Source organism: Lemur catta, chromosome 3 (genome assembly GCF_020740605.2).
Source record: "Lemur catta isolate mLemCat1 chromosome 3, mLemCat1.pri, whole genome shotgun sequence".
NCBI classification, from domain to species: Eukaryota; Metazoa; Chordata; class Mammalia; order Primates; family Lemuridae; genus Lemur; species Lemur catta.
Genome location: NC_059130.1, coordinates 106828473 through 106843401, shown reverse-complemented (window position 1 = coordinate 106843401; position 14929 = coordinate 106828473). Strand labels below are relative to the sequence as shown.

The 14929-nt window shown below is 34.2% G+C and overlaps 1 protein-coding gene across 4 annotated transcripts in view; it reads right to left on the bottom strand.

The window, feature by feature from the left end:
- EYA3 (EYA transcriptional coactivator and phosphatase 3) overlaps nt 1-14929 on the bottom strand; it is a 101414-nt gene that overhangs the window by 69286 nt on the left and 17199 nt on the right. For all 4 annotated transcript variants that reach the window (XM_045545791.1, XM_045545792.1, XM_045545794.1 and 1 more), the window contains exon 2: nt 2014-2114. In XM_045545791.1, the coding sequence (XP_045401747.1) occupies nt 2014-2046 (33 nt within the window). In that variant the 5' untranslated portion in view covers nt 2047-2114. The remainder of the gene's footprint in view (nt 1-2013; nt 2115-14929) is intronic.

Below are 14929 nucleotides of genomic sequence, written 5' to 3'. Positions count from 1 at the left end.
AGCCCCTAGGCCACAAAGCCTGCTGGAATTACCCAATCTAGCCAATTCTAAATTGTTTACCCTGTCTTGCCTTGCCTTTCCTTTCCTATAAAAACCTCAATAAAGTCTGTGGCCCATGCCTTTCCCGCCTCCTGACCAACAATGGTACTTTCCTTTGTGGCCCTGTATGGCACGCTATACCTCTTCTTTCTAGGGGAACTGTGAGTAACATTAAACTTTTTTTTAATGGCACCCACTCAGTCACCTTTATAAATTAAGACCTGAGCACAAATCAATAAAGAAATAGGCTGAGCGCGGTGGCTCACGCCTGTAATCCTAGCCCTCTGGGAGGCCGAGGCGGGTGGATCGCTTGAGGTCAGGAGTTCGAGACCAGCCTGAGCGAGACCCCGTCTCTACTAAAAATAGAAATAAAAATTATCTGGACAACTAAAAATATATATAGAAAAAATTAGCCGGACATGGTGGCGCATGCCTGTAGTCCCAGCTACTCGGGAGGCTGAGGCAGTAGGATCGCTTGAGCCCAGGAGTTTGAGGTTGCTGTGAGCTAGGCTGACGCCACGGCACTCACTCTAGCCCGGGCAACAAAGTGACACTCTGTCTCGAAAAAAAAAAAAAAAAGAAATGATGCCCTGTGACTGACTATAATCACTTATACTTGCAGAAATTTGGTTTTAAAGTGCTTCAATTTCTTACCTTTCTCTGAAGTAACAATCAGGTTTTGCACATTATGTTACAAAAATTGAATAGAATGACAAGGAAATGAAGCAGAGCAGAGACATGGCTCGTCAGAAGGTCAGCCTCACAATTCTCATTACCTTAAACAGGTAAGGAGTAACTAACAATACCCATATTTCAATAAATAGTATGTCAACACTTACATAAGTCTTTTGAAAATATGAAAAATGACTTCTATCTTACCACATTAAAAACTCAATGATATAATTGTCCTTGCTACATTGAGTATCTATAATTCATCTATTTGTTTCAATAGTGCATACCCTATATAAACCACTCAAGATAATTTTTAACCTTACCATTTCCCTAATTATTAATGTTCCACCAGGGATGGGATCACATTTCAAATGTTTCAAAAGGCCTTTTTACCAGCTGCTTATGTCTTCCTAATGTTACACTTAAACACCTCAACTGAGGGCTAGAAGAATAATGAATGGCAAAGTAACCACCAACATGCATTTCTCAACATAAAGAAAAACATTAAAAATATATTATAAGGACTTCATTGTTTAAATGGAAGCTTTATATCACATCCTTTTGTGATATAAAGAACATAAAAAATATATCCTATTATCTGCTTTCAAAATTCAAATTTTTCTAGGTTGGATTTTCATAAAGAAAAGTAAGCATGTACTATTCTGTATTCTCTCTTAATATGAAATACAAGCGGCCCACTCAGGATAGCAAATTGAATCAGTATTTATTTAACCTTAGAAAAAGAAACTAGAGACAAAAGGAAAAGACCCTTTAACAGAAAAGTTATTTTAAAAGAATAACACTATTGCTTTCCTTTTCTAAATGTTAAGGGCCAAAAAACAAAAAGAAGATAAATCCATATCACTTGGAGACATTTAAAATTATTTTATAGTATTAAATATTTAAAAGAAATTAACAATTCAATCTCGTTTCTAAGGTCTTGTCTGTTTTTAAGAATTAGCTAATAGTCAAATGATACTTTCCTCACATTTAAAAAAATTAAGTAAATTAGGGAAATTTAGGTAAAAATAAAACTAAATTTTCTGGCAGAAATGGTGATATACTGCCTGACTAGTAAATAGGCATCCTCTTTTATTTTCTAAAAACTGTAACACTAGCCATTGATTTTTTTAAATGACATTTCCAAATACAATATCCACTTTGTAATGCTGAACTTTCTAAATAGCTTTAAGTTAGCAAAATACAACATTTAGAATCTATAAGTATAACTGTACAATATTTAAAATCCTTTAAGATTAACTTTTCTATAGTCAACTTTAAATCGTTAAAGGAAATACTTACTGGTTGCTCTGGTAAATCTTGTTCTTCTTCCATGAGGCCCAATATTTCTTTATTATGCTTATGTGACTGAACTGCAAGTCTCTCTCAGCAGTCTTCACAGTCTGTTTTTTAAAAAAAGAAGGGATTCAAAGCTTTATATGCTCTTAAAGTATTATCATTGAGGCCATCAGAGAATAATTTTTTAATATTTTGCTACCCCAACCTTTCTACGTGAGTTCCAATCTCAAAATCTCAAAACTTGCACGTGGCTTTTCAAAATGACATGCTGCACCAAGTCAAGAGAGACGTACACAATGACTTTTATAATACCTTGCAAAAGCCAACACGTGGAACCACTTCTGCTGGTTACTATAGTGCCTAATGCATTAAACATTTTACAATGACAGCCACGTGCAGATAATAAAATAATTTTTTTAAGGATTAGAGTTACATTAAAAATGATAGAGACTAGCCTAGCAAGTCAGTAAGTTATGATAACATCTAACCTGCTTTAATGTGGAACATTTACATAACTGTTAACATAGACACACAGAATCACTTTAAATAGGACAAACTGGAATATCAATTAAATATATTCACAACCGTCTATGTGTAATGAATTTAAAGGAAAACTAAATTCTTCTGCATCTTAACAATGAAAATAAGTAAGTATAGTGAAACTTTGAATTTTAGAATTAAGGAAAAATAATCATGTAAAGCTAAGACCCAATTTAATTCTGAAATAATGAGCTTCCACTAAGTATACTGCCTAGTCGATTATTCAAATAAAATCTTTACCTTCTCAGACCCTGTTCCTCCTGTCCTGATTTTCAAACACAAAAAGAAAAAAGAAAAACAGGATTATAATTCCCACATTTACTGGTAAAACCACATTACTGTGCCCTGCTGAAAGGAGACAGAGAGACAGAAATTACTCTAGAAAGCTCATTACAAAAATGAAATACTCCATTTCTATTTAACAAAAATGAGACTAGCACTTCTACCAAACAGATGTGATTGCTTATGCTTTTAAAGTCACAGCTGTTTTCACTTCTTCTGCAACCACTGTACCTAATTTAACACACAAAGCTAAGAATCACATTGCAGAAATAATGAAAAAAGACAAATAGTATGAAAAGAAAAACAAAAAGCTTCAGTTGTGCCAGCATACCACCAATCTACTTCTATTACTCTGTCTTGGTGCAATACAATACACTTTATTTTAGAGCCACACTCCAGAATGGTTAAAGGAGAGAAAACACGTGTAACGGATACAATTAGATGCAAAACTGTCCAACTCTGACACAGCTTTATTCTCTGTCCTGATCTAGAATATCAAAAGAAAAAAAGTTTAAAGGTCAGAAACACCTGATGCTCAATGTACTCACGTGTAGCTCGTACACAGAGCCTCAAAAGCTAAGTTCTCCTACTACATGACGCAGATAACCAGTGCTGCAGAATTACAGAGTGCAATAACTAAAGCCCACAGGAGCTATCTTCCCTGCACTTGTTTTGCTCAACTCAGAAGAGCATAATCAACGTGAGGTGAAGCTGATTCACAACTGTGCAAGATGAAACATTTTTTGTTTTACCCAGTTTATATCTATCTAAGTATTAAATTGAAAAGTCTTTTCTTTACCTTATGGGATTTTAGTGCTGTCTAAATATACATTATACATATATGATTTCATCCCATAAGAGCAAAATAGGACCAAATCATTAGGAAATGTAATGTCTTTAATATCTCATTTGTTGAATTTTTGTGTAACCAGCTCTTCATCTACATAAAAAGTGAAAATATTCCATGTTTTCCATGACTGTCAAAATTGTAACCTCCAGTATATTCTCAGCAAGGGAGAAGGAAGGGATATCCACACCCCCAATTCCTACAGGGGAATGGTTATAAAATCCATCTCTGGATAAGAGAACAGTCAGAAGTATTATTAAAAGAAGAAGAATGATAATACATGTGCTTTAATTTTGTTTTTAAACACAAAAACTAATTTATTTAAAAAATCTGAACGTTAAAAGAGAACATAAGATTGTTTATTGGTCAAAGGGGTCATGGGTTTTAAAAACTAAGAAACACTACTCTGAACAGTAGGGAAATAAATTCTCAAGCCACCCAAAACCAAATGTTAAAATCCTGAATTTTGTTCTGTAGAAATCTGGTACTATTAAATTGAATTTATAATAGAAAAGACAAATCTGCTATTTTTATTAAATTATTGATAAGTTGCAAGAAATCCTTTAAGGGGAAATTGAAAGACATTCCTTTCTACTGGTCCTATTTCTTCTTCAAAAATAAGTGTCCTTTGTTGTTTCCATATTAAAAATTACCTTTATTTTCTTAGCTTTTCAATTTAGGGGAATAAAAAGGGCATAAATAATTTCTATAGGTAGAAGAAAAGAACTTAAAAAATCAGGCTTGATATCTCAAAGTAATTGGCCAATGAGCACCAGTAATTTTGATAATCTTAAAACAAAAAAAGCAGCCTCCAAGGAAAGAGTATGATATATTACAGAATTTTCTGGGATTCTACTGGCAACATGTGATATGTAAGAAGTCTGCAAACATACATTCTGGCACATTTGTGTATAAGATGCATTAATGATGATAAATTATGTAATTTCATCACAACATGCATCTAAGTACTATTTTCCATCAATTCTCCTTCCTTCCAATAATTTGTAATCTGAAAGACCTGAAATATAAGAACATACTAAATATAAGAATGCAAGTGTTCAGCACATTCCCAAAATTTATCAACGTGCTAAAACTTTTAGTAAGATCTCACACCATTTTCTGCAAGTGGCACATGCTAAAGAAAGAAAAGTCACATTTACCAGCAACGAAAGGAAAGTATTGTATAACATACACACCATATTCTAGTACTTGATAATAAAAGAAGTACAGAATTACTATAAAAATCTTAGTATTAGTTTCCATGTATTACTTCTAGAGTTTAATCTGTGGTGGGTTTTCTTTTTTTCCCCCATTAATGTAACCTGACATTACTCTACATTCAATGAGATTGATTCATCTTTTAAAATATCAAATAATACAATAGCTTTGACATACAAGCGGAAAGTGGATTTTTAATGTAATTAAAATAATTAAAGCTCAGTCAAAACAGCTGATGAAATTACAAAACACGCTCTGAGTTAATCTTAAGTATCTTTAGGACATTTAAATAGTAATGTCTTTTCACAATTTTCTAATTTCAATTTTTACCATTGGTTTCTAAATACACTTGTTTTATCACCTTTTTTGGAGGTAGAGCTTGTCAGTATCCATATGCCTTCATGGACAGAATTCTAGGAAAATTTAAAATTTTTTGAGAACAGAAATAGATTTCCTAAGACTCCACATTTCCCTACCTACAAATGTAGACAACGAAAAAATAGGAACTTTGGTTTGATTCCAAAAAGTCACAATTTTAAATATTATTGTGATTTCACATGTTCAAAAATAAAGCAGAATCCTTTTGTAATATGGCAGCTATAAATTTTATTTTTACTCCTTAGAAGTTAGACGGGAAATAATTAGTAACAAATATTTTATTCCAAAATTCTAATTAGAGTCCTACATCATAGTTTCTGTCTCATACAGAGTTTAACGCGCTATTTATCTAGTAATTGTAAATGGCCACAGGCAAGAACTCAGGTCACTTCAATGTGTTATTACAGCTCTCAGGCTTAGGAAGGGAAATTAAATATGTATGTCCATATATATATATTTACTTTTTTCCCTTTTTTAAAAAAAATTCAGAATATTACAGGGGTACAATGCTTTGCTTACATAAATTGCCTTTGCACTGAGTCAGAGCTATAAGCATGCCCACCCCCCAGCACCACACTCATTAGGTGTGAATTTACTCCCCCCAAATGCCTGACACCTGATGAATGTTACTTCCATATGTGCACATAAGTGTTGATCAATTTGTACCAATTTAATGGTGAGTACATGTGGCACTTGTTTTTCCATTCTTGTGATACTTCACGTTGAAGAATGGGCTCCAGCTCTATCCAGGATAATACAAGAGTCAGTTCACCTTTTTTATGGCTGAGTAGTACTCCATGGTATACATACACCACATTTTATTAATCCACTCATATATTGATGGGCACTTGAGTTGTTTCCACATCTTTGCAATTGTGAATTGTGCTGCTATAAACATTTGAGTGCAGATGTCTTTATTATAGAATGTCTTTTTTGCCTTTGAGTAAATATCAGTAGTGGGACTGCTAGATTAAATGGTAGTTCTACTTTTAGTTCTTTGAGGTATCTCCATATTACTTTCCATAGAGGTTGTACTAGTTTGCAGTCCCACCAGCACTGTATGAGCGTTCCTATCTCTCTACATCCTTGCCAACATATGTTGTTTTGGGACCTTTTGATAAAAGCCAACCTCACTGGAGTTAAGTGGTATCTCATTGTGGTTTTGATTTGCATTTCCCTGATGATTAAAAATGTTGAGCAATTTTTCATATGTTTTTTGGCCATTAGTCTGTTTTCTTTTGATGTCCATATATATTTTTTAAAGCACAGAATATTCTGGTTCGAGATGGTGAAAAGAAAAATGAAAAAATAAAATAAAGCACAGAATAAACATCAAATTGTTTTCAATGAAAACAAAGTATATATCACTCTTAATTAAACTGCAAGATAAGTGTCTAAACAGAGCAAAAACAGTCTGATTATAGGTCTTAGAAGGTAGCTAAGTATGCAGAGATATGTAGGGTTAACTGAATATCTTTGATACAGTCCTATATAGAACATAGGTAGTCCATAAATTTGATCACTGACTACACTGTATTTTAGAAGTTTATTTACTACCCCTTTCAAAGCCTTATATATATATTTTAGAGCATACCAAAAATCAGCCTACAGAAGTTTCCCAGGGGAAAATTAACAGCATCCTTACCAAAATTAAAAAAATGCAATAATAGTTATAAACGATCGTAGCCTGGAAACATATCAGAAAAGTAGTATATTATCACTTAAGATTTTTATTAATGTGTGGATTACTTTAGGACCTAAAAGAAGTAGGTAATTAGCAAATGTTTACCATGGCATCTTCAGATATACTTTTGTGTACACCTTGAAGAATGAAAACAAAAAGCAAATAAATACCCTCTTCTAATGGCTTTAAGACAATTGCTTCAAGTATTGATATCCAACAATTACTGGCTGATGCAGTGGCTCAAGCCTGTAAACCCAGTACTTTGGGAGGCTTAAACTGGTGATTGCTTAGGGCTAGGAATTCAAGACCAGTCTGAGCAACACAGCAAGACACCATCTCTACCAAAAAAAGAAAAAAAATTAGCTGGGCATGGTGGTGTGTGCCTGTAATCCTAGCTACCTGGAAGGCAGGAGAATTGTTTGAGCCCAGGAATTTGAGGTTGCAGTGAGCTATGATGATGCCACTGCACTTTAGCCTGGGCAACAGAGCAAAACCCTATCACCAAAAAAATAAATTTTTTAAAAATAAAAATCAATAAGCACTAACCTATTCTGAGGGGGATATATTAATGAATTCAGAAACAAGTGTCCTGATACCCAAAGGACCAAACCTAAAGCCTAAAGATATCAGTTCAAAATAAATTCTAATTTATAGGCCGGCCATGGTGGCTCACACCTGTAATCCTAGCACTCTGGGAGGCTGAGGTGGGAGGATTGCTTAAGCTCAGGAGTTTGAGGTTGCTGTGAGTTAGGTTGATGCCACAGCACTCTAGCCCAGGGGATAGAGCAAGATTCTGTCTCAAAAAAAAAAAAAAATCTAATTTAGAAACTAGGAGGCTTTAGGAGGAGTTCAAGACCCCCAGCGGATGCCTGAAAGTGTGGATAGTATCAAACCTTATATATACTATGATTTTTCCTATACATACATACCTATGATAAAATTTTAACTAAGCACCTATCATACACTGTGGCTACAACTTTTGCAATTTGAGGTGCAACAGTGAAACTGGCACAAATTTTATTTTTCTTCACAATTTCATGGATAGAAGATTTGTTCCTTACTGTAGATCTTAACAATCTCAGCATAATGTTTTTTTTCTCTCCTTATTGAGTCAACAGCTTTCACCTTTTCACTTAAAGGAAGCACTTTACAGCTTCCCTTTGGTATATGTGAATTGCAAGCATCATTACTCTTGCACTTGGAGGCAATTATTAAGTAAAGAAAGGGTTACTTGAACACAAGCACTGTGATACTCCAACAGGCAATCTGATAACCAAGAGGGCTCCTAAGTGAGTAACAGGCAGGTTGTGTCTATAGTGTGTATACACTGGGCAAATGATTCAGATCCCAGGCAGGAAAGAGGGGAATGGCAAGAGATTTCATCACACTATTCGGTGTGGTATGAAATTTTAAAGTTATGATGAACTGTTTATTTCTGGAATTTTCCATTTAATATTTTTGGACCGAGGTTGACTGCAGGTAACTGAAAGAACCATTGAAAGTGAAACTGCAGATAAGGGGGACTACTGTACTTAAATAGTTAAAAAAAAGTTAATTTTATGCTATGTTTATTTTACCACAATAAAAAAGTTTAAAAAATACCATAAGAGACTAGAAATGCCAAAATAACATCAAATCTAAAAAGTACTTAAAATATGAAATAAATAGGGAAAAATCAGTAGTTAAAAAAATATTGTCAGAAAATGGATTATCAATGTGGAAAAAATACATTCACATCATATGCTATGTTAATTATAAATATATAAAAAACTGAGCATTCAAAGTATTTTGGAGAAAACAGAATAGCATATTTATCTTATTTGTGGAAAAAGATAAATTTATGGGCAATAGAAGAAAGCATAAGCAATAAATCAACAAAACCACTTATGTAAAATAAACTATGAAATGAAAAAACAAATGCAATATTAAAATGATATAACAAATAAAGGCAATATCTGCAATAATTATTACAGATAAAGCTTAATGTCTACAATATAAACCAAACCAATTCAACATTTGCCAATCATCTATTATGTGACAAATACTGACTAACATATAAACCTATCAAAGGATAAAAACAGGCAGTTTAAGTCACCAGGAAGATCAACTCTGCACTTGAGGAAAGACTCTCACTACTAACTGAAGAAATAAATTGCAATATTCTTAACATACCTCTTCATCCATATTAAACCACTCAAAAAAATTTAAACAAACAAAAAAAAATCTAAACAACATAACCTGAAGTTATCTGGGCTTTAAAAAAAGACATATTCAGGTACAGCTATAAAAATCACATGTATCTTTAGACTGTTCCCCAAATAAAGTATAAAAGAGGTCATAAAATTGGCCATCACCTAACCCGTATAATTTTTCTTAGATATTTTCCCAAGAATTACATACACAGAGAAAAAGCTAACCCTATTTTAAAAAATAGTATAAGTTTGTTGTTCACAGAAATGGAAAATTATAAACCAACATGTGAAGAATGGTTTAACTATGCTATCCTAATTCTACAACTGAACATTCCATATTAAAATCAAAACTGTAACCTATTTATACAACCTTGTTTAAAATGTTAAAAAAGTAAGTTTTTTTCATTATAATTTAATAGCTTACATATAATTTGATATGAATTAAAAGCAGATACAAAGTTACATATTTAAAGGTTTGTATAGGAAAATGTTTAAGTACATATTCTAAAAATGCTTCTACAAAAATGTTTGACATTAAGCTAAAATTGGACATAAATTCTGCATTCTTGTTCCACTCTTTTTCCTCAGGAAAAATTTCTAACTTTGAGGTAAAAGCAATTTAAATTGCAGAGATCCTCCCTCACCCACAAAACCTTGAAGAAGTTTATGACAACAGTACAGGCAGAAAGATTTATTTGATTTTCTTGCTATGTTATCTCCTTTGTAAGAAGTCAAGTTATTTAAACACTGTACACAGACTCAGGGTTGGTTCACTTTATGTTTCTGAGCAAAAGCATTGAACTTCTAATAGTTAAAGAATTTGCTATTAGAAGAAACTTCACATTTGGTTTCACTTTTCTGGACAGAAATCATTATTCTCTCCTCCTAAGGCAAAGAAATATATAAGATGCTACAAAGGATATAGAGTATTATAGATCGTTAGAGGTAATCCTCATTTTAGAGTCGAGGAAATTAAACCAAACGGGTCAAGGCACCACCCCATGAACCTGTAAGCAGCAAAACCAGTGGTGGAAACCCGAGACTCTGAACTCCCTTGTCCTAAAGCTTTTTTCTTCCTTCATGTAGAACTGAGCATACAATCCTTCCTTTAAAAATTGCATTCTCAATATTACCTGAGGCCAGTTTTTCCTTTTCTTTCACTAAATCTCTAACTATTCTATAGTATAATACATTACTTTGATCTTGTAGAATAACAACATGTTCTTAAAGTTTTAGAATGTTTTAAATTTATAAACCCAATCAATGTATGGATTGGCACTTTAAAGACCTCCTAAAAATCCAAAAACAAGATTCTTTGTTTTATTGTTTACATGGATTAAATGTAACATAGTTGAGCAAAGAACCATTCATGAATCCTGCAGCCCTTAGAAGCAGAAGAGGTTCAGAGAACTACCTGAGATTCTTTTTCATGCTACTTATTAAAATACTGTAGAATCTAACAAAAAAAAAACCATTTCTTTTTACAAACTAAGCCCTTAATGTACAAATGTATAAGCTCTGATGAACTGTTAACAAAACAAGCAAGTTTAACTAGAAAGTATATAAAAATAAATAACTTTACCATTTCTAGACAAAGATAAGCATTATGATTTCAGAAAAACAAACCTCCCAACCTAAAACCTCAGTTATTAGTGAGAGTTCCCTGCTTCATTAAAGAGTTCTTCAAAACTATTCCTCTGACCTACTGTGGCTCATAACAATTCTTACAACTATTCACTTTTCTTGGTTCTAAATTTCACAATGGCAGAGACCACTTTATTCTTATTATCTTATAGCATGTAGCAGGCATTGAATAAATATTTGTTCAATCAAGCACAATTTCCAGGGTCTTGGTTCCTCTAAATATTTACTTAAAATCAGTTCATTAAGAACTTTCAGTATGTTTAGAGACACAAAACTCAAAACTTCACTTCTCCCATCTTCACCAGGGATGCCTAAGTTACAACTCTAATTCTTTACAGGTTTAAAAACAAAAACAAAAACAAAAACTGATTTAAAGAATATCATTTTAGGGCCGGGCGCGGTGGCTCACGCTTGTAATCCTAGCACTCTGGGAGGCTGAGGCGGGAGGATCGTTTGAGCTCAGGAGTTCAAGACCAGCCTGAGCAAGAGTGAGAACCCCGTCTCTACTAAATATAGAAAGAAATTAGCTGGACAACTAAAAATATACAGAAAAAATTAGCCGGGCATGGTGGCGCATGTCTGTAGTCCCAGCTACTTGGCAGACTGAGGCAGGAGGATTGCTTGAGCCCAGGGGTTTGAGGTTGCTGTGAGCTAGGCTGAGGCCACGGCACTCTAGCCCAGGCAAGAGAGTGAGACTCTGTCTCAAAAAAAAAAAAAAAGGAATATCATTTTGAAGTCTGTATTAACTGAAAAGTTCCCTTCAAATACAAGAAAAGAATGAAATACTTCAAATGAAATTTTAATATCACATCCATAACAAGGATCACATGAGCTACTTACAGGTTAGGAGCTCTTAGGGTTCTTCCCCCTATTAATAGGCTAAAGTTTTAAGTTAAAAAAGAAAAAAAAGGAGGGGAGGGGGCAGTGGGGAAGGAGGGAAGAAGAAAAGAGGAGAAGGAGAGAAGAGAGAGGAAGGGAGGAAGAGGAGGAGAGAAAGGAATCCCCTTTCCCAAACACATAAACACACAGCTATCATGAAATAAATTTTTAGCCAAAGACAGGTCCGCATCCTAATGCCCAGAACCTGTGAATGCTACCTTATTTGGAAAAAAGGTCTTTGCAGACGTACTTAAATTAAGGATTTTAAAATGAGATTATCCTGGATTACCTGGGTAGGCCCTAAATACCATCACAAGCATCCTTATAAGGGAAAAGCAGATAGAAATTTCACACACACCCACAAGCACAAAGGCAATGTGAAAATGGAGAAACAGACCGAAGTGAAGCCACTAGTAGCTGGGAGAGGCAAGGAATGATTTCTCCTAAAGCCTCTGGGGGAAGTTCAGCCCTGTCAACACTTTGATTTCAGAATTCTGGTTTCCAGAACTATAACAGAGTAGTCAGCCCTCCTCCCATAGATATGGAAGGCAAATATTGAGAGTGGGGAATATGTAACAGAGGGAATGCACTGAGAAAAACAGCAAAAATATTTTCTGTCTCTTTAAAATATCCTCCATTCCTTTTTGAGAACTAAAACCTGCATCCCTGCCTCAGGCCAGTGGCTGGGAAGGGCAGGGTAAGGCTTTTGTTACTGTGCTAAAGGAGAAGGCTCAGCCCAGACTTGGTAAAGGGAGGTCCTGGGTGGAAGTCGAAAGACAGTTTTCAGCTGAAATGGGGCAATCAGAATCATCAACTGTAAGTGAATAATAACTGCCTGAAGCTGAGAACCCACCCTTCAAAAGTTCTGTATTTCTGATTAGTATTACGAGGATGGCATTTTAGACAGGAGGCTCCATCCTCTTCCTTTGTCAGCAAAGTAATAAAATTTCTTTCTCCTCAAAGCACTTGTTCTCGTTCTTCTAATGCAGCCTTGAGGACAAGTGGCTGAGCTTTCAGTAACAGAACTATGAGATAATAAATTTCTATTGTTTTAAGCCTCAAAGTTTGCTTGGGGTAATTTGTTATGGCAGCCACAGGAAACTAATACAAATATAGCAAAGAAGTTCATGTTTTTCATTTGTTGATTTTTGCTATTACCTCTTTGCTTAGATTTGTTTGGTCATCTCCTGGCCACTGAATAAAATGTACAAATTGAAAACAAAGGTGAGAAATGAAGAAAAATAAGTAAATATGTTAACAGAACATGACTTTGTACACACAGCTGAAAAAATGCTTCCAAACATTGAGAGGAATAGTGTAACAGAAGTAAAAGTCTGAAAAGGAAAAATGTCTCTTTAAAACCCCCCAACCTTTTTGGAAATTAAAACTGGCATGCCAGAGGCCAGTAACCAAGGGGGCAGAAAAATGTTCTTTGTTCTTAGTTTTCTAGGGTCTTAAACCATAGGAGATGGCTCAACAGAATTGTCCTGAGGTTGTGAGATCGTCTTCACTAGAGATAAAACGGAGGAAAACCACCAAGTACAGTTAAACAATAGCCTGAAGCCACGACATGTGATACTGCGCCCAACCGCTGAAAACCCCCTTTAAAAAGCCCTGTATTGCTGCTTAAAGTCAGGTGGTGGTCTTTTGAGACGCTAATCTGCCACTCTCCTCATCTGCCAGCAAATTAATAAATTTCTCATTCCTTTTCCTCGAACCACTTGTTCTCGTTCTTCATTCTCACTGATTCAGCCTCAGGGACAAGTAGCAAACTTTCAGTAATAATAGGGTGAACATAAAACACTCAAAAGCTTTCAAATCATTAGAAAGTTTGCTTCTCTTATGGAACTGTTACAAAACTTCAAAGTTAGCATTCTGCTTTCACTCCATGTCAAACTCTAAATTTATATAGTGGAAGAAATACCCAGGTAACATAATAACACTGACAGTTCCAGGTACTTCATGGGTCTCGAGAAGCCTTATAGATCTTTCCAAAGCCCTGAGAACAAACTCAAGTACTAGTATTCACAAGAAAGCACTTAAAATCAACATATAATCACTGTACTCTGATGTATTTTGCTTGGGAAAAAATTTACTGCTACAGTTAAACCTGTAAGATGCAATTCTTCCTTTCTAAGTTGATCTTAACAACGCAGGCAAACTATTCCTCAAGACTAACACTCATATTTTTCTACTTTGATTGAAATTCATATTTTGCATTTCTGTCATGTGGTCATTTTGTGTTATCTATAGCGTAGTATGCTTCTCCATAAAGCACTTACTAAACTTTTAATTTTGTAATATTATGCTCAGCACTATATTAAGAACACTGATATACACATCATGGGATGGTACTGGATTGTCAGAAATTTTTGTTATTAGAAAAATGTGACTTTTCTAACTCAACAATACATATTTTTTGCATGTACTACTTTCTTTGGGACTGTCTTTTTGTGTGCCATGAATAGAGCCCTGAAATTCTTTCTAAAGTATTCACAGAATATTTTGAGCTGGAAGAAAAACACTGAAATGGAATCCAAGTTAGAATATGCCAGATATTAAAGACATATTCTGAAAGAAATCTTAATTGCTTTTGGCTGCTATGTATCAGAAGTTCATGTCAGTGTTGAATATGCCATTTAATTGAACACTAAAATGTAATCATACAGATCAAACAGAATGAAAATATAAACGCTTAGCTAATTTAACCAATAAAAACTGTTAATTCTAACTTCAAGGCAACAAAGTCAATGAAAAGGGTAAACTTTAGGAACTTATTCATTTTCTTGACAAATACTCTTAATTGAAACAATTCTCTGAGGCTCTCCGTACTATTCTGTCCTAAATTAAAGGATCCAATCTACAGAGGTCAGCAATCCAAAACTTTGGAATCTCCTTTGAATGCAACTCAAAAAGGATGATACACAAACTCATTTCCCAAAAGAAAAGTACATGACATATAAAGCATTCTGGGATAGATATGAGCTGAAAAAATATTCTTGCAAAAAAACAGAACCAAGGCCATATAAATTGGTTATAACATGTTAGAGCCAGAAATAAAAATTAAATAAAATTATACTAAATGCAATGTGGTCTCCTGGAATAGAAAAAGGATATTGGTGGAAAAAGTAGTGAAATCTGAATGAAGCCTGGAGTCTAGTAAACAGTAATGAAATAGTAATGTACCAATGTTGGTTTCTCAGTTTTGACAAACATCCCATAGTTATGTAAGATATTAATCCCATAGCAGAGATA